The sequence below is a fragment of the Falco naumanni genome, chromosome 4, assembly GCF_017639655.2.
Source record: "Falco naumanni isolate bFalNau1 chromosome 4, bFalNau1.pat, whole genome shotgun sequence".
Classification (NCBI taxonomy): domain Eukaryota; kingdom Metazoa; phylum Chordata; class Aves; order Falconiformes; family Falconidae; genus Falco; species Falco naumanni.
The window spans coordinates 4,141,693-4,162,820 of NC_054057.1; the positions used below are offsets into that span (position 1 = coordinate 4,141,693).

The window sequence follows — 21,128 nt, forward strand, 5'->3', positions numbered from 1 at the left end:
ACCCTTCTGGCTAGTTTGCCTATGCGGATTTTAGCATCGGTAGATAAGGTAGGACAGTGACTATAGGCTGCTGGTAAGAAATGGTGTTAGAGTATCCTCGCATGCTCCTTGACCTGGCCTCACAACAAAGTGGATGGGAAGTAGTATTTTTCCATTTAAAAAGAAAGCTCTTCTGCTCCGTACAGGCAAAGGTTTCTTCCAAGTGTCTCCTGAAATTCCTCCTGCTAATCTTTGATGAAAATTTATAGTATTATTATTTAACATTGCAAGTGTGATCCTGTTTAAGTCAAGAGATGTTTTCTGCTTTGGGTTAGCCTTTTGAAGTTCCTCAGGGCGAAGATCCTGAGTTTCCGTGTGTTGAGTCACAGCGTGCTTTCTGAAAGGCAGGGCTGCTAGCCGAGAGCAGAGAGCTGGCCCTGCTTGGCTGGCACTGTTGGAAAGCATTGCCCAAGTTATCCTGAGTCATCTGCAATGATCAAAACCTAAAGCTGCCAGGGACTTGCATAGCCAGTGGGGCTGGTGGTCTTCCTTTGTCCAGTTGTTTTACAGATTTAACCGCCGTGAAATCCCCGTTGCATGGATGAACGTTGAAGCATAATCAGAATGTGGGGTTTAGTTATAACAACTTGTACAATTCATTTTTGGAAGTGGAGAATTTTTGCAAATAGTATTTCTGACGATCTTGACAAAAAAACCAAAAAACAACGAAATGATTGTAACATATTTAGGTAACTGGAAAAGACACGGAGACTTGATGAAAGAACCCCTTGCCTGAAACCGTGTTGTTTTTTCTCACTAAGTAATTTGGGCTGCAAAAGATACTCCTTCATTATGCAGGTCTTGCTGTCTTTATATCCCTAAACCATCGTAGTCACAAACTACTAGAAAACAGTGTCATCATGAAACATCTACTTTTCATCAGGCAGCTGGAGGCATCTGGAAATTCCCGCTTTTTCAAGTTCACTAAGCCTATCTTAAGTCTTCTAAAAATGATGAAAAGAACCATTAATTAACTTTGAATCGGTCGCTCCTTAAGTTCGTGCAGTTTGGTAATTCACGCACTAGGTGGTGATCGAAAGCAGCCCAAGTTCTGTGCTTTTCCTGCTTCCCAAAGTCACAAGTTGACAATGGAAAATGAAAGCACATGAGACTGACCATTTTTCCTGCCAAGGTTTTAAACTTTTTTTCTCTGTCCATGAATGATTAACCTGTTTAGCAGAATCCTCTGAAGGGTTAAGGTATAGATGAAAGCGTTTAGTGGTGCTGCTAAATTCATATATCCTGTTGGAACTGTGATTTTTAAATCAGTTGTTTGATAAACACACAGGAAGTCCTTCTGTCTGTGTCATCACAAAATATTCGTAAAATATCCCGTAACTTCAAGCTGGGCTTAGTGTTGTTTCCACAATACAGGAGTTAAAATATAGCGGTTCTTTAAATTGTTCCTATGGACTGAAATGCAGTCTCTGAATGTACAAATTGATTCCTAGTGGTTAATACAACATAGTAATGGAAAAGGGGGAGCACTGCTCTGAAAACACGATTACAGATTTTTGTAAGATTAAAAACAAACCAAGGAGAAATGGTTTCCATACTGCCCACCCAGAAATTACAAAAGCTGCTCTAATCCTGTACCTTGGGAATACTGCTGCCTTCGAAGGGAAAGATTGCAGGATGTATTTTGGATTCTGTAACTGGAAAAATGCATTCCAGTGAAGAGAATCAGTAAAAAATATTCCATTTACTAAAAATTGAAGTAAAATTTTCAGGAATGGAGACTTGATAGATGGACTTAGACAGATTAGGGACATGGGGAAAGGTAGTACAATACTTGTAGAGCAGTGGTAGGTCAAAAATAGCAATGGTGCAGTCTTTAGATAGTAGAAGGGGAATGTACAACACATGGGACTGTAAGATGCCATTGTACAACACACTGGATTGTCCTATAGCCATGACAGGCCAACAGCACAGTTCAGAGGAGGAGGGTGTCACATAAATAATATGTCTTAAAAGCTGAGAGCTGCTTTTTTTTGTCTGCTGTGTATGTCTGTTAGTAAGGCAGCAGAATCCTGTCTCAGGACTAGTGCTCAGAGCCACTCTTGTGCATACATCCTTGCTCTGATGGGGTTTAAAGCTGGTGGAACCAACCATCTTGCTGCTCCAGCATGGGAGGAGGTCCCATGGGAGATGGCTGTGGTGAAAGATACAGTGCTGTGAAGCCACCTTTCATGCATGGAAAGATGGAGGAGATCTGGAGGTACGTGGAACAATGGCGTGGCTTAAATTAGGCTTGAATTAAGAGTCGTCTTTTTTTTCTTCGTGAGCAGAACACAGATGCTCGGCACTGAGGCTTTATCCTAGTAGCTGGATAAAGAGATCCCCCTTGGGCAATAACCACAAGTTAAATATTTGTAACTCTTTGCGCCTTCTGCAAAGCAGACAGTGAAGACACAGACCATCAGTGGTTAGGAAGCTGGGTAATGGTAAATTAAGTATCTGCTCACAGGCAATTGTAGGGTTAAAAAGAGCAAAAGGAAATTTGATGCAGCTACAGCATGTTTTACACTGGTGATCCATGTAGCAATGAGGAAATGCATGGAAAAGCAAGATTCCAGACAACTGAGTTGATGATATGATTCATACACTGACTTTTTAACTCAGCACTCAGCCTGGTTATAATGAGAATCAGCTGAGAGAAATAAAATAACAACAGTTTGAAGCTTGTAGGAGGGCAGTAGCCTGTGGCTGTGCTAGATGGAGAGAGTCAGTTGCTCTGTAACAAGTTGGAGAGATGGAGGTTGTGCCATGTACTAGATGGAGTTTTTTCTTTGGCTTGTTTTTTGGGTTTGTGTTGTTTGGAGCAGTCCACTACAAATCTGCCTTTTGTTCTAAATTGGTCCTACACAGCTGCATGTATACACTTGCATGCATGTAGTATATGCATGCAAATCATCTGTGTATACTTGAAAAATGGATCCTTGCATGTACACATAGACAGCTTTGACAGCAGTGCACCAAAGGGATTTGTATGCATTAAATGTATAAAAACTGGCTTTGAATGTCGAAGGGAAATAGCATCGAGAGCTGAGGCACGCCCTTAGTATGATGTTAGCACGTATTCTCACAACTGTTCTTGGTTAAAGATGGCTCCTCCTCAAACAGAACCACAAATGCAAACCTCACATTGTCTCATTCTGTGCATTTGAAGTTTTTGATCTTAGAGAACATAATATATGATAGGATAATGAGGTAAAAGCATATATGGATTTAATCCTAGTCCGAAGTTCAGTTTCAAATTTATGTCAGATGAACTTCCACCCTGAAGACAAAGTTTTCTTAATGATCAGTACATATGTGTGGGACTGATGGGATGCTCTTGGGATCAAATGCGAATGAGTTCTTATATCTGGAAAATAATACAAAGTACATGTCCCACCCTTTGTCAGTTTTCAACCACAGAAAAGACATCAGAGCAGTGGCAATTCAGTACAGTGTCAGAAGGTGACCGAATCCAGTTGCCCTTGGGATCCAAGAGCATTCCTCCTTTTCCAGCCAAGTGGGTATGAGGTCACTGTGGGTCCCTGTCCCCAGGTCCGGTGGGTACACACATATCAATAGGTGCACATGGACGCGCGCACACACACACATGGTTGCGCAGATCAACACAGAGAGCAGTGTCTTTACTGGCACCCCTATAAACACATACGACAGTCATACAGACACAAACAGTATGAACAACTGTATTCTCTTCAGCTGGTAAAGGACTGAAATCTTGTGGGGTAAATATCTGCACAGTATGGTCTCTCTGGTAGCTCGTCTTAGAAATTGAGTCTATCCAGTTGCTGGCGCCTTGGTCTGCAAACCTCTCAGGGTACAGGTACTCAGACCTCTTATCCTGCTAGCTGGCTTGTCCGTCTTGAAGTTCACTAGTGTTCACACATCCACACAGAAGAGAGAAAGAGAATTTAATAAGGATAAGTCTGCGGTGATCAAGTACAAGGTTCAGCCAGGTGACAGTACTGACCAGCAGTCTGTATCTGACTGCCCTGTTAATCTTTTTTCCTCTATTTTTTCAACGCTTGTTCCTCCCGAGTCCTCCTTGGCCTCTCTCTGTCCACACCTTTGGTCCTTCATCTGAACATCCCATAATACATTCTCTACAGTCCCAGAATTTTCTTCCCTGTGCATCCCATAGGAAGTACTGTACCCCTTGCCTGGCATTCCTGTGAGAGTTTTTCTTTTATTTCTCTTTCTGGGTTTCACACTAGGGACAAGTGTCTTCTGATAGCCAGAGTAGTTGTCCATGTGATGTGCTCCATTTTCGCTGATCAGGTTACTAAAGTTCCTCTGCTTGTTATTTTTTCTCTGGTTCTTGCTGAGTCTTTGTGTTCTCTGTGGTTAGCCTTTGTCACATCACCTAACGCACATTCACCACGTTAGTAACTAGAGGAGCTCTTGGTTCCCCTTGATTTTGCTTGTACTCTGGGTATCCTCCCTCTGCACTGGGACCAGTGCCGGCTCTTGGGCCTGTCCAGCAGTTCCATAGCCTAGAAACAGTAGAGGAATGCGGATTTTAGGTATCTTTGATTTAAGATCAACTGTCTGCATAGACTTAATCTTACCTTGTTTTAGGCATCTAAAACTTAGGTAGAGGTCTTCCACTGAAGCCCATGGAGGAGGAGGAGAGAAGCTTTTCCAAATTGAGTCAGTCTGTCTTAGGTGCCTGCTTGAGAGTGAGGTGAATTGCTCTCTAGAGGTGCTTCTTTTTCTCTGTTAATTAAAGGTAAAGCCTAGATGATTAGCTTAGGCTAGATGTCTAACTTTTAGACTGCCAAAATGATGGAAGTTGAATCCTGCTTTCCATATTTTACCATCACTGCCGGAGGCCATGTCTCTGGGTAACACATAATGTACAGTTCAATGCACCTAACACTTCCTCTCAAGCTTTTACTCCCTTTATGTGTGAGAGGCATAAATAACCATCTGTAAATGATGCAGGTCCCGATGCAGAAATGTTGTCAAGGATCTTTATAAGTTAATATGTGAAATTGGGATCTGTAGTCTATATTACTGATGTGTGAGGTATAAAGAAGATGGAGCGACCGGGATTTGATTTTCTCTGATCCCTCATGTCCTCACTAAGTCTTCACCAGCAGTGAAGTTCACACCAGTCAGCAGCCCTGGGTGTATGCTGTGACTGCACGGAGTGCTAACCACTGGAGGAGCTGTCATCTGCACTGCAAGTGGGACACTCAAGGAAAGAAGGCACTGTGACCCACATGGCAGCGAGTTTGTATGTATTCTGGAGAGTATTTGCGAGACTAAATTTGCACTAAAAATACCCTGTCCCACTTGCTAACTCACTAAGGTACCTGCGTGATGTCTAGCTTTGGCGTAGAGTTGTGATTAAGATCTTGGTCGTTATTTCCATTCTGTGTGCCTCAGTTCCTTCCAGAGATGAAGATGGAGATGATAGTATTTCCTCTTATCTATGAAGTACACTGAAATGTGGGAATGGAAGGCACTGTATAACTCCAAAATAGAAGGAATTCTTCACTTATACTTGGGAGTATGACTCCTTTTTCTTTTCCCTTTTTCTTTTCCGTGACAGCAGCTACTACTGATTGTGTCCCTGCTCCTTACCTGCCTAGTGCATGAATAGTAGATGGATGTGGTTTTAGGAGTATCAGATTTTTAAGACAAATGTGAAAGTTTAAAAAATGATGTAGTTCAAACAGAGCTTTTGATTCCTTAGCTGTGCTCATCCTAGCAGAAGAAGGAATGTCTACAGCAGCATGAAGGAAGAACCCAATGAAATGTACTATAATAATATAGTTATGGTAGACAAAAAGAAGTATTTCTATCCCTAGATATTTGATTTTATCAGAAATTAGATGATTTAATTATCAAAGCACAGTAATTAGGACCCATGCAATACTAATGACTATTGGCAACAAGGCTCACAAGGACACACAATCTAATTAGCTTTAATGGAATGGATTTAATAATACATTGGATTAACATCTGTTAGAACCAAGTATCAAGATCTATTGTTCTCTGAACAAATATTGACCTCTTGCTCTCAGGTCAATAAATCTTAAGCTTGCCTCCACTTTAATGAGTATCTACTTATTACGTTAGCACTCTTCTGTTTCCTATCACCAACTTCAGTAGGAGGAGAGGGTAGCTGCGCTTCCCTCCCGCTGCATCAAATGCTTCTTCAAGAAACCGTAAGAAAACATTGAATTTGCAAATGGAGGAAAAGAGGGTTGGGCCCTGAAATCCTTGTCCTTTCTGTATCTAAAACTGCCCTTCCTTACGTTGCTTGAAAAGAAATTTCAGAAATGTTCAGAAAAAAATCAGTTACTAGTAATGCCACAGAAGAAGTGTGTTGGCTTGCATCATCTACTCAATTAAGCAGTCTCTATGTTTTGTGTAATGTTGTGAGTGGTGTCAGAAATATTTGTGGGGCTGAGTGGGAGGGAGCCCTTCTCCTTCATATGTACTAAGATAGGAGTTTTTTCTAGGATTTCAGATTTCATTTTGTGCTTCAGATATTTAAGCACAGATTGCTTTCTAACTGTAGGCATCTCAAGAGGATTGAGATGGAATATATTTCTTTTTCATGCCTACAAGGGATGAATTTCTTGTTACTTTCCAAAGAGGTCAGTATGGTCAGAAATATCTACAAGTCTTACAAAATTTCTTGTAACTGAGAAGCATTCCTCTAAAAGCAGTAGAAAATACTAGAGGCTGATATCCATTCAGTAGATATTTAGACCTTCCTTTCAAATTTAATAGAGTTATAAGGAAGCATGTGTTAGTTTTATAGCTGAATTCACCTGCAGTAGAGTTAGACTCCCTGTGACTGCAATGGCAGCCTTCTGCAGGTGAATGTTGATTAACGTAGAGAGTTTTTTCCAGAGCCACTGATCAATGGGAGACTTTATACGTTTTGATGGAAGATTATTTGTATTTATGAAATTCTGCAGAACCTTTTCAATAAATGAAGTGAAATCTAGCAGGCTTTAATGGATGAGTTTTATATAGTAGATTGCAACTGCTTTCAAAGATCAAAAGATTGTTCTTGCTTTCTCTCTCTCGTAAAAATATCTATGCTGGTGTGGTAGCCTGACAAAAATGTGCAAGTTTTTCACCTTGCTATTCTTTTCCTTCTGATTGTACCATTTTAATCTTTTTGGTGTGATTTATAGGTAATTCTGGTGTTAAGGGAAATTGTGGCTTTACTCATGGTCCAAACTGAATACCTGGTCAGACTGGCCAAAGACTAAGGTTCTCAAAGCAACTTGGTGTACAGGATTAGAAGGTTAATCTGTGTCTCTGAATGCTGAGCTGTATCTGTGGGGGTGGGTGTAGGGTAGGCCTGAGGTTAGCAAATTTTTTGTTCCCTGTATTCCTTTGAGGTTACCAAATCTCTGCAAAACAGATGCTAGATTTTGAGCTCAGTGTGCCTTTCCCCGTCCAGCTGCCCTTAAATTATCTGGGGATTGGCTGCAGTCTAGTTCCATTCAGCTAAGACTTTTATTAATCATAATTGCCTATATTTTGGTTTTGTAGTTTGGAAATACTTGTAGGTGCAAACGATCATTTTCCCTTTACTTTCCACCCTTTCAGACTGCAAGAAAATTTATGAATTTTGAAACCTTAGAGATCTTCCTTTTGTTCTTTCAGTTCCCTGCTTGTCCATGCATTTAAGCACAGAGGTTTGTAACATATGTTGCATTTAAATTGTGGATAAAAAAACCCAAAGGAAAACGTGCTCGCTGGGGATGAGGAGAGGAGGAGGGCTGAGCTGGAATGAACATTGTCCTGGGACAAGGTGTATATGGGAAAAGTGTTGTTGACTTTGATAAGGCTCCACGTGGCAGGGTTTGTTAGCCTTTATTTTGTGGCCAGATCAGGCTTTTTTTTTGTGCTTTGCAAAATTGGATGATCAGATCAGACAGCACCCTTGCTTTTGTAGCAGTCTGGGTCATGGTAGACACCATCCCCTCATCACCCCCAAGAGATTGTAAGCAACCTCTGAGAAGGTTATTTTGATGTTTTTAGGGAGAAAATAGAGACACAAAACATATCTAGTTTTGTTGAAATACTGGGGTTTTTTTTAGATGTGGTTAAATAATATGAACAAAGATGTATTACTGTTCTTTAATCCTTGCTGTAATGCAAATACAGAAGGTGCTGCTACCTTATGCCAGAAGCTGACCTGTGCAAGTAGCAAATGAGATCTTAACATATGGGAATCATTCCAGGTTTCTGAAGCGTCATTCCTTTTTCTACACCAGAAACGTGTTGAGTTTTTGAACTTGTGTCACCATAAATGTAATCTTCTTACTGTAAAGTGCTCCTCCCCACCCCAGACGCTCATGTTGCACTGTGATTTCTTTTTCCCCCAGTGGAGTACAACAGAAGGTCATCCCAGTGCATACAAACTAAAAACGGTATTTTTTTTTTTTTTTTTTAGTTAGTCTTGCTTTCAAGATGACAAGCTATCCTTTCATCCTGGATGGAGAAGGAGAGCTTGTCTTTGGCAGGGTTGAAGGACTGGAAAATCTGGTCACTAAAGTGGGAACTAAGCAACATGTTGCACAGAAGAACCTCAACTATGCTATGAAAGCTTTTAAAATAATTGTTTTTATAAAACCAGTAGTGCTCAACTCTTGTTTGAACAGATCAGAGCACTGGATTCATAGCGCGGTGTGCTAGCCTTAGGAGTTTTCTTAATGCCTACGCGTTCCACGTGGCTTGTTAATAAGGCCTTGGTAAAGCAACACAGAAATGACAGAAAAATAGTAAGAAATACACATGAATTGTCTTGAAAAGCCACATGTGCTGCTCAGACGGAAGACATAGCACTGTCCACTTGGAAAATCATGTTGTTCACCAGTGTACATTTTAGCTGTAAGTAGAACACGTGCACAAACATCTTTAAGTGCTGATTCTGGTCTGGGCACTGTTTGTCCTGGCTCCTCCTTTTCAGAGGCAAATACCGTTAGTGTAAAAGCCATTATCTGAAGGCTGGTTTTTGTTGCATAAATGATTGGCTAAAGAAGTCATTTAAGGCAATCAAAATCCGAAGCCAGGCTGCCATCTCCTATTAGTCAGGTCATTTTCAGTGATTTGTGGGGTTCATTAATGTATCTTTTGGTGAAAAGAGCGGATAATAAGATGATGTGCAAAATACGGTAGCGTAGCTGTACTGCATGGCCCTGAGCTGGAGGTGCACAGAGAGCATTGCTGTCGGGACAAAAATACAGCAGCAGCTGTTCTCCTTTGATATGTTAGTTGCTCTGAAGAATGTGGAAGTGGTTACTGCTATTTTGACAAATGCGCTTATTTCTCCTTTTGTTGCCTGGTGTGGCACAAGGGGAACACTGGCGCAATAGGTAGGGCAATAATTTATTAGTGGTTTAGGGATGTGGGCCCAGAACAAATTCTAGACAAAAGAAAAACATGTTTGGGTTTTACAGAATGCCTTGGCTACAGGAACAAAGTTGTGATTGGGTGTGCAAATATTTGGTATTTCGATTGTCCCGGTTGGGGTGACAGCTGACAAATGGTCCGAGTTTGTTTTTAATTATCACCAAAAGGGGAAAAGCCTGTTGTATTAAAGCCAGCAACTGATGTTGCAGCAAAAGGCAAGAAAAGATATTTAGCGGTGGAGTATATACTTTCTCAGCGTTGTAATACGTTGAAAGCACTATTACTTCCAAATATTTATGGTATTTAGCTAGTTTTGTGATTACAACCAACGAAGGAATGTGTTTTGTTCCCTTGTATTGCAGCCAATGATTGATATTAAAATGCCAGCTGCTGTTCTTACTTAATACTGACTGGTATCATTGATATCAAAGTTATCTTCTGCAGTCGCACTGGGAAATGCAGCAGGTATGTTGTGACTGATGTTTGTGAGACCTATTTGATACAGGAATTATTTAATATATATCTTACCGGTGTGCAGAGCACCCATGAGGTATCAGGGCTGATTACAACGGATATATGAACACATAGAGACTTCGCTGCCCTGACGGGTTATATGCATCCTGCGAGGGGGAAAAAGAAACATGTTATCCAAAAGAGATGGGGTGATTTGTCCGAACAGCCTCTGGCAGGGTTACAAACCAGTCCTGTTTGTTGATTCTGTATCCAGTACTTCGGGTGCTGTGCTATCATTTAAGCAAGCTAAGAAACAGTATTGTGAAGATCAACTGAAATTAATAGCCCATATGTAAAATTTTAAGATTGCGTCCAAATAATGAATGAATTGGGGCGTTGTTTACTTTTTTGGTGGCAGTTGCTGTTACAGTAGTTGTTTTCTTATGAATATATCTGAATCTGAACTGGTAATTTCTAGCAGGAAGCATAACTCGTCAGACTTTGAATAGCCGGTAAGTTGCCTTTTAAGAAAAAATCACGAACTTCCAGATGAAAATTTGGCCCTTCGAGGGCGAGCCAAAATAGTTTTTGTGGTCAGATGAGAGACACTGTTCTGTATAAGCTTGTCTTCCCTTGCAAGGAATAATTGAGGCGAGAATACAAAATGTGTTTTCCATTTTTGTGAAATCATGAGAATGTGATCTTTCCATTTTGTCAGAAGGGGGACTTTTTTTTTTGTCTTCTAGCTACAAATCTCCAGCCAATTTCTAGTGCAGTATTCAGTACCTCGGAAAATTTCATCAAGGCTGTATTTGAGGAAGCGAAATAGTTTGAGCTGCTAATGTGCTCCTGCTCCTGTCCTTCCAACGCTGTCTAGCCTGCTTTTGTGGATCCCTAGAAAGGTTATTGATTTACTGTGAGTGTGGCTTTCTCTAGTAAAAGCTGAAGGCTGTTTGCAAACTGCCACCTGAAGCAGACACATAAGAAGGAGATTTAGATAATTGCACTCTGCTTCCATTGAAGTCTGTGGCAATGAATTTCAGGAGGAGCAGAATGGGGGCCGGGGGCTGAGAGTCACTGCTGCCAGCAGCTGGAAGAGCTCTTCAGCTTTATGTTGCGTCGATGCTCGGTGACCTGAGAACTGTTCAAAAGATTTGGAAAAATGTTTTTGATAGCAGCTGCCGCTATTAACACCAGGGTTTTTTAAGCATTCTGACTTTGTAGTACTTGCTGGGCTAGCATGTTTAGAGTCATCCACACTATCAGAGCTGTTCACATGAGACTTCCAGTCAGATTTTGCCAACAGAACAGGCAGCCCCATGAATTTTCTCACTTTCTGTCTCTTCTGGGGATCAAAAATTCTGCAGATGTTTCAGCTAAGTTGTGTCAGCACTTTTGATCCCACATATTTATGGTTGTACAAATAATGGATTTTTTGGCTTGGGCATTCAATTGAGAAACTGGAAGCAAGTCTCTTGGTTTTACTTGACCAGAAAGAATTTTTGTTTTCAGACAAGCTAAAATGGAGCAATTTGCTTAGTTTTGGTTTCCTCAGTCCTTTTCTACTGCCTGCAATAAAAATGGGTCAATTTCCAATTTAATTTAAGTTTTAATTGAAAACAGTGTTTTGAAGCAAATACTTAAAATATTTTTGCTTCAAAAATTCAGAAAAAATTCAGGCTTTTCTGGTTTCTTAATTTTTCTGGCTAATGCTATCTTTTCACTTTGGCTGTTTGTCAAATCCACATTTTTTTTCCCCCGAAGCAATGTATTTTCATAAATTCATTGCTTATCAGAGTAATTTAACTCAGCATTGTTATTAATTTGCAACTCATTCCTGTTGCTGTACTGTTTAAATACAAAAATTTATAGAATGTTGCTTTTAAAGAGTATAGCCTCTAGCCTACAGTTTGGAAGAGCTGTTGTGTTATGTCAGAGTCTGGTATGACTAGATTAATACAGCTAGACTCGTGTGAGACTGACGGCAGTAAGGTAGCATTTGGGTAGCAGAGGTAGTGTCAAAAGCATAGAAAATCATTTGTGATGGGACAGTTTGAAAATACTGGATTAGTCTAAAATGAGATCCTGTACAGGTTAGGGGAGGGCATGGAAAAACAAATTTATAACAAGGTTGGACATGGTCTTCCATTATCAGCAAGCTATTCTGCAGTTATCCAGCTTTCTTGCACTTTCAGCATAACTGTTAATTGCAGTTGTCAGAGACTACATTAGAGCAGAAAAATAAGAGGCTAATTAAAACCAGTAGGTGCTTATTTCTTTATTTCAGCAAGAAGAAGAAGGTAGCATATTTGTTGGGAGATCTCGCTTCTCTTCAGGACGACTTACCCAGCAGCATTAGTGCAGCTGGGGTTGGGGGCTCAGTGGATTTACCTCTTATGAACAAAAGAGCTACATTACTCTTTTCTGTCCCTTCTCATCAGAAAGCATCAGCTATTTTGGACTAAGTGTAGGACTTGAACTATAAACTAGTAGTAGCGGGGCATGTTTTTTAGAAGGTAGTGGGATTGTGTGATTTGAAAAAGCTAGGCACCCAGTTATCTTACTATCTTCTTTTTTTTTTTTTTTTTTTTGGTAGTTAGAATAAACTTTTATAAACCAATGCTAATTGTAAATGTCCACGCTGTTCAACAGGAGGCAGCTTACAGTGAATGAATTCCAAAGTATAATACTGCGCCATGACTAGTGGGGTGGTAACATACCTGTTTAACAGAGCTGCTCTGGAGATTTCACTTTGTACAAGACACCCATGTGCTAGGAAAGTGTTCTAGCTTAAGAACCAGGCTTAGATAGCTTAGCCGCTGTGAGAATGGTTTTGGAGGCCTTGCTAGCTGGAAGAAGAGGGAATTATCTCAAACAGGTGTTTCATCAAGTCCTCTGAAAGGATTTTTAAGTGTCCAAATTTGGGAACTAACTCTTGGACACTAGGTATATGCTTCTGCTGCTGAGAATGTGCGCAGCTCTGTTGATGGGTTGGTCTTTAATGGTGGTTGCTGAAATGCATTAGGTGGTCACAGCCTGAGCTTGGTGGAGATTCTTGAAGTGTCGGAGAAACTTGCATTCAATGCCATTGATGAGTCAGTTAGGAGGAACACAGCAGTTTTTAAGGCATTGCTGTGTGGTATAATTGTGCAGAACCACGCTTCTCATGGGTATTTGAGATATGGAAAGGGAGATATATTACTTTCCTGATCCTCCTGGTGCACTAGATACTTTAGCTGTAGTGTGCAAGCTGGTCATGGCTACTTATCACACTGCTCTGTGTGTGTGTGTATGTGCTGGGAAGGAGCATTGGTATGTTCCATGTGAATGATGTGAGGGTCAGCTGTGGTCTGGACTCTTGATAGAAACAGCTTAAAGTTTAGGGCTAAAACTTTGTTGTTTGTAGTGTGGCTGAATGATGGCTGAGAGTGGGAGAAGAAATTATCCTGTAACCCAGGTGGATGGGGAAGGAGCTGAACTACCTGTAGTTTAGAAACCTCTGCTATTGATAGTAAGGGAAGCATGAGATCTTTCAGCCTCTGGGTAGGTCTCCACGGGGAGACTGTGATGCACCCATCAGTCCTCAGGCAGAGCAGTTCCCTGGTCCTCTGGCTGCACAGTGCGATGTGTGCAGCTCTGCTGCAGGATGGCCTGCCGCACGCTGCACCTCCTTCCCACCCTGCTAGGTGGAAGAAGGGCACGTCTGGTAGCTCATATGCTGCTGTAGTGGGCGTTCGAAATAATAGTCTTCAGGATGGATTGGCAGGGGAGGCCAGCAGTGTGGAGGGAGAGGTGAAGGGAGCAAAAGAGAGAAAAGGACTTCAGTGTTAGGATACATTACGCTTAAAATTCTGAGACTGTTCTACAGTTGGGCCACATAAAGAATTAGATGTACAATTTGAAGTAAGTTCTGTAGGAAAATAATTGGACTGGTGAAGCAATCTCACTCTCAGTAAATTGTTTTCTGAGGAGCCTATCCTGAACAGGGCTGTGCAGCTCTTCCTGATATTTGAGCATCCTCGGGTCTCATTGACTCAGTGGGAATTAAATTCATTGAACTCCTCACTAAGCAATTAATTCCTTATAGGTCTAATTTTTCTGCTGCAAAGTGGTAGCTGCCTTTACTTTTAGTTAGCAGTCGTACCCTGTGCTTCTCAAGTCCAAGCCTTAGCATGCCTGTATCATTTAATGGTTCCTTTGCGAGATACGTATTCAAGCATTTGTGTATGTATTTTGTTCCTTTCTGCTTTCTGTGGATAGGATCTCTGATAGTTTTGTTAGGCTGACTGTGTCATGTTAGTAAATAGAACATGGAAAATACTTGGTGGAAAAATCTTCCAAAAAATAATCCTATCAAAAGCTCGTAAGACAGTTTTGTGGTTTGTTTTGGGTTTTTTAAGTAGGAAGTATTTGGTTTGCCTTCTGAAAGGGATGGATGCACTTCAAATTAAGAGGACAACTTCAGTAGCATGGAGGATGAATGAGATAATAAATGGGATAATGAAAGTGAGATTTTTCTACCTTTCCTTTCCATGAGAGATGATCTGCTGAAATGCAGTATATTTACAGTCCTTGAATTACTGAAGCTCTAAATGTTTTTGCTTTCATGGTCTCCATTTGTGCTACTACACAGTTTGGGATGATGGATTGTGGAGGACTGGGTGTTGGGATTAAAAGAATCAATAGTGTGATACAAAAGCTGAAATAACTCTGATGGAACATCAGTAGAGGCTAAGACTTGCCATAGGGTTTGGAACCTTAAAGAAGAGCTTGAGAAAGTATTTTAAGAAGAATTTGCTTCTCCCCCTACACTTGTAGCGTCTTTATTCCATGAGCAGAAGTCACTTGGGGGTTCTTGTTAAGTGCAGGAGTGGAGAAATTTTTTCTTTTCTGCATGTGTGTGGTGCCCAGCACAATGCCTCTTGGGCACAATGTCTTCCGAGCATTGTCACGATGTCATTACTATCTCAGGCCATAGCTGACCTGAATAAAAATGGAGGAGTAGAGCTCTTAGTAGCCTAGTGTGCTGTTAAAGCGTTCAACACATGCAAACCGTAGGAGAAGTAGGAGAATTTTTATCGTGCTAAAGTTATTCCCTGTTTAAGAGAGCGTGTGTTGCAGATCCGTACACTAGTGTGCATACCCCGGAGTGTTCCCAACCAGAAGTCCTCTCATTTGACTCCACCACTGGCAAATTGTGCAAGAACAATTGTAAGGCATGGATTTTGCTCTAGTGTTAGCCCTGTACAGTACTGCCCGCAGTGGTTTGTTAGGATGCAGTTTGGAAGATTTGGTCTGGAGTGGAGAGGATTGTTTGCTGAATAACATACTTTTCAGGGTGAAGGCGGCTGTCTCATGCAAAATAGCTACCATCTTTGTCCAAGCAGAACTCCAGACGTTTGGCTTGGTTGTTGTTTGTTTTTTTTTCTTAAGTATGGACTAAATGAGTTAGTCTGAAGTAATTCTGAGCTATGAAACAAGAAAATTGAGGAATCCTTGAATCATTTACTAGGCAGACAGAAACCCAGGTGGGTGATAGTATAGGGGTATATTTGATGAATTCTCTTTCTAAATGATGTACGCATTGAAGGTACAGAAGAACATTGTGTTTCCATTGGGGATCTTTACACAGGAGGCACACCTGGAGCTCCACATTAGATGTTACGGATTTTATGGAAAAGGTGCTATTGAATGTGACTGAAGGGATCACAGCATGCCTCTTAACATTTTTGCTGTAATTCTGAGTGTTCCTGTCCTCATTGTTATCTTCTTGTTTCCCAAATGTTTATCAGAATTACTTTTACAACTTACAGCAATGTGCAAAAATCAAAATTCTGATTGCACGTTGCATTCTGAAAAGATATAGTCATTGCTTTCATATACATAATTCATACTGATGTCACACTCTGGACTTAGAATTTTGACTCTGTTAGTCTCATAGTTTAAAAACAGTGTATAAAATGTAGATACATAATAAAAAATACAAAACCACTAAGTTTTTATGTATACAAAAATTAATAAAATATTTATTAAAAAAAAAGACATAGCTCTATCACAAAGATAAATCAAAATCAGAGAGGCAGGTTAAGTCAGAGCCATAAATGCTTCTCCTCTGAATTTAATACACATTTTGAAACAAAAGTAATTTAGACACATGACACTAAACAAACATGGGAAAGCTAGGCTGTTAGTGTTGAAAACCTTAGCTGTTTCTATCTAAGCAAACTGTATGGGACTTGCCTATTAAAATATGCTGTGTAAAAATAAACCTATTAAGACAAGGTTGGCTTCATCATTTTTCTTCTGCAAATTAGGTGGTAGTTTCTGGCACTAACATTTTAGAGCTGAAAATGCAGAAACAAGGTTTGGTCATACACCTATTTGCTTCTTTCAAAGTCAAGCCGTCACAAAAGGAAGAAGAGGAATGCACTGCTCTGAAATACATTGATGTTATTAGTTATGTATTAAAATGCAACACATCTTAAAAAATACTACTTTGGTCAAAATACTTACATTGAATGATGTCTTCCAAGGGAAGAGAGTACTTAAACCAGCAATGTGTTTAAGCTTACGACTGATTTCAAGCATGAGAACGCAGAAGTACTCGCCTGCTTAAAATTAAGAGCAAGATTAACTGGACAAGGTTAATAGCCCTGCTGGGATGAGATCAGGTGTTCAGCTATAAGGACCTGACTCTGCCAATTTTACCCATGTTTTTTTTTCCTGCAGTGAGACACCTATGAGGTTTTATTCCATTCGGTACAAGGGTGATGTAGCCAAATGCTACTTAGGCCTTAAATCTAAGAGATGAAATCTTAAGCTCCAGGATCAGGCCGCCTTCTCGCTTAATATTGCATTAAACTGACTTATTGGTAGCTTAAGTTTCACAGAGGTTCAAGGGAGAGGAGAGTGCCCTCTGGGACAGCTGCTTTGCAGATGTGGTGGCAGAAGGGCCATCAAGGGCCATCAGCCAGGCTTGGCCTGGTTAGCACAAGGAGAGAAACCCTGCCTTTGGTATTCTTCCCGAGTTCAAACCTGTCGAGGAGGGGACAGGACCTGAACTGCGGCCTCCCATGCCGCCGGTGAATGCCTCAAGCAGCAGGTTTTTGAGAGGTTTAGATCTGGCTCTGATTCTTTCAGGAGTCCCAGAACCTGAGGGTCTTGGTGCACGGCTTGCCTCTAAACCTGCAGGTCTGAGCCTTGCTGCTTATTGCAGTGCGAGGGCAGGCAAGAGGTGCAAAACTGAGGCCCTTCAAAAAAACTCCCTAAGTCACAAAATGCAGTTCCTGCCCAGATCTGCTGTGTTTCTGAGCGTGACATCTACCCTTTTTTGTTTCTGCTTTCAGGTTGCTCCTATAATTAAAGAAAGGATGATGAAGAAGGGCAGCATGATGCTTGGGTACCAGCCTCACCAGGGCAAAGTCAACTTCTTCCGCCAGGTGGTGATCAGCCCGCAAGTTAGCCGAGAGGACATGGACTTCTTGCTGGATGAAATCGAACTGCTTGCTAAGGACTTGTAGCTGTAGCTCCGTGGCACCAGGCGCTGCTCACATGCGGTAGTTAAGGAGGGAGAACAGCAGCAGCATTCTGGTGCTATTTTGTGGAAGGTAGTATAAAGCTTGACATATAGTTTGGAAACTGTCGTTTTACAGAGTGATGCTAAGGGCTTTGCTGGTATGACACCCCTTCCCAGGAAAGTATTTGCCGATGGGGGCTGAGAGTGGCTTGGGGCAGGCTTGCCGCCGCTGCCGCCATTCTGGGAAGTGTTTCCTTCAGAGAGGGAGCACTTCTGAAAATGGTGTCTACGTCCCAGGGAGGGCAGCTATTTACGGGGTGCCTATGCACAGTGTGGCTCAAACTGCTCACTTACGTATGCAGGCAATACTCTTCTAAGTTACTGTTAGGAGTGGATTTAGCTCAGCGAGCCTTAAAATGCTAGTTAATACTCTGTCAATATTTTAGTTTGCTCTGTGTTTAAGGGTGGAGGCCTGGCTGGTAGTTACACGGGTAAGACTGGAAGTTGTGGGCTTACATGAAGAGTTCCTCGCGGCCCCTCACTAGGTGGATTGGCCAGGTTTTCCGCTGTGAGCACAGGCAGACGGTAGAATGGGGCTTGGCGGGCTTGTGCTGTCGCTGTCCTGGTTGGTTTGCAGGATGCCCCTACACAAAGCCCCGAGCAACCAATGTTGACCCTGCTTTAAGCAGGTTAAACTAGATGACCTGTTAAGGTCCCTTCCAACCTACAGGATTTTGTGATTCTGTGAAATACAATCGTTGGGCCCAGTCGGTGTTTGCTAGCGTTGCCCACCTGAATCTCACAACCCCTTTAGCAGAGCTAAGAATATTGCAGTAGCACTTAAAGCTTCGTACCTCTTTGTTAACAGGAATTGCCTATCATTTCTGAACTGCTGTTCACCTTCCTCTATTTTTAAAGTGTAAAGATTTATTTAGCAGCTTTTAGATGCATTTTAAAATTATAACGGAAAAAAATATATTTACCTGAAAGATACGTAGTTTTTTATGTCTGGTGACTATATATTAAGAATATAGCAGAATTACTTATATGTCATTGTCTGCTTGTATTTTCCTACAGATTTGAGACGTTATCAGTGTTATAATATATAATATATAGAACATGTATTATATAATATAACATAATCTTATGTTATTATTGTATAATTTATATTTTGACACTGAAATTAAGGTGGTGGTGATCAGAGAAGGCCTGCCTGTGATTTTAGGATATGAACAGCTTGAACATTTTTGGTCAATCTTAAGTTGCAAAATTAAGTTCTAAACTTTGTGTTAAGAATCACAGAACAGTTTTGATCTGGTTTGATTCTATGAAATGATCCATTTTATAAAGATAGAAATTTATTTCTTGGGGTGAAGTTCTTGCAGCAAAGTAATGGAAATAGCCATGCCTTTCACCTTGTAATCAACACCTGCTTAGCTTCAAAGTTTTGATGTTTGCTCCTTATTCTGCATTTGAAGTAGCACTGACCAATGCGAACCTTTCTGCTATAACGTTATCTGTCCTGCTGAAAGCTGTCTTTAAACACAATGATATCTTGTCTTCATTTCCTACATTGTACTAGGATCCAACATTGCATGAAATTCCTTCTTTCAGTCTCCAGGATGGTGGTGTGGAAAGATTAACAAGGTCATGATAACCAAGGAGGTCACACTATTGGAGTGGTAGATAGGAGCAAGAGTCACCCTGCAGCAATGGCAGATGCCTTTTACAGTGCTGGAAGTGAATATTTTTGTGCTATTACAGTGATTCACTGGACTTTAAGCCAAACCCACATTGATATTGATATATAAATGTGTATCGCAAAGTGGCCCCTGGATTCTGCCCCGCAATACCCAAGTTCACTTTATTGCCTTGTGCTTTTGGCTATACCAGCTGTCGTGATCTTGGAAAGCCCCTAACTAAATCCAGGGCCCATAAGGCTTATTTAGCCTCCCAGGCACTCTGGGTGGAGTGCAGAGTGCACGAAGGGGTGTTGGGTGGATGGGATGGCTGCTGTTGCTTCTTGAGTTGGACAGTTCCCCTTCAGTTACCCCTTCTCCTTCTCTCTTTTGATCTGGAAGGGAAAGACAGAATACAGTGTCCGGATGTTTTGATTATGGTCCAGACTCTTGGTGAGTACTTGATTTTTGTTTCAGGGAGAGCTATGTCACCTTCCATCAGCTAAGAAGTGGGTCTGTGGTGTTTCATGACACCACTATGATCAAAAGAAGTGTTACTGCCTTGTTTCTCTTCATGTTGTTAGTGCATTTCTCTGTTTCTGTGACACTTGTGGCACATGTCAGACTGAAGTAACACAGTTCCCTTCTGTAGCACTAGTGGCTCTAGTATTTTTAAATGAATGGAAAGCAAAATGGAAAAAAATTACGTTTGCAGAAAGTAGGTCTCTCCGCTCAACATGTACACCTGTTTCTTCAAAGGTATAGGTTAACCTTCCAGTGTGGTGTGAGTACTTTATCTAATCTCCATGTCTTTTCTATTATTTCTGATCCCTTATCATGTCCCTGGTGCGCAATATGATGATCTCATTTCGGGTCTAATGTAATTTTCTCATAGTTGCCTATGTAGCGCTAGTATGTACAAAATGTCTATTTTGTAGCTGGTGATTTTAATAAAAAGTCAGGTAAATGACACCCTTATAAATACAGACTGTGTTTGTCATTTGTCAGTCTAAAACCGCAGTGATACATATAAAGAAGGTATCTGTGAGCACTCCAGATGGAGAAACAACAAACTGCCAGCACAGGTTTAAAATGTGAAACCTAGTTTAACCCTGCTTCAGGAAGTGGTTTATCAGTGTGCTGTGCCCATGTAATTTTTTTAACAAACAACTTGGTTGAAAATATGTCACAATTTATCTCATTCTTGCTTTCAAATGCGGAAGCTAAATTGTCTTTGCATAAATGACCATTTTATTTATTTTTTTTACTATTCTAGGTAGTTTGGAATGTCCCGTGAGCTCCCTCTCCTAATTACTGACAAGCACCATCTCTCAGGATGCTTAAACCAAGTTATAGAAGTTGTGAGGTACAGGTATAAATCAGTGTAGAAGCTGATCCGTTGGTTGTTTGTAATTTCTTGTGTCTGCTTCTAATAATATTTTTTTCAATAGGAAAGGAAGGAAATATTTAGACAGAAGGGATGCTGAGGCAGTTTTTACCCTTAGCTGTGTGAATGCATCTTGTGAGAACATTGGGCATTTTATGCTGGGTCCATGTGCAGAACCACTCACACAAATCATCGTGCCTGGAACTAGCAGTCCTTGTCTCAGGACTTCTAATATTATTTTCTGTGATAGATTAATATACTAGTCGGTATTAATCAGATTCTGGCTATGAATGATTTCAGTGCTTCTAACTCCCACTGCTTTTACTGGAAATCCTTGCTGGATTGGGCCCCGAGTTTTATCGCTAGGATCTTTCATTTCAACACCAGCAGTTTGACACTCAGAACATCTCCGTTTATCTACTCAAGGTTCGTGCCTAGAGACTGAGATTTACCTTTATTTCTGTGAGACTGAATTGAAGTGTATTTTCATTTGCATTCTTCAGTGATGCATTAGGATGCTTTTCAAGTATCATTTGACCCTTAAAGGACAAGTAATATCCTTTAAGAACAGCCTGGTAGAACTGGTAGAGTTGCGTTCCCAGAATGCCACGTAAGAGCATGTAAAAACCTGTTATGTGCCTGGGGCTTT

The 21,128-nt window shown here is 40.9% G+C and overlaps 1 protein-coding gene across 1 annotated transcript in view; it reads left to right on the top strand.

The window, feature by feature from the left end:
- GADL1 (glutamate decarboxylase like 1) overlaps positions 1-20,074 on the top strand; it is an 87,212-nt gene extending 67,138 nt beyond the window's left edge. Inside the window, exon 15 of the mRNA XM_040593086.1 lies at positions 17,244-20,074. Coding sequence (XP_040449020.1) covers positions 17,244-17,417 — 174 coding nt within the window. The 3' untranslated portion in view covers positions 17,418-20,074. The remainder of the gene's footprint in view (positions 1-17,243) is intronic.
- Positions 20,075-21,128: the final 1,054 nt, after the last annotated feature.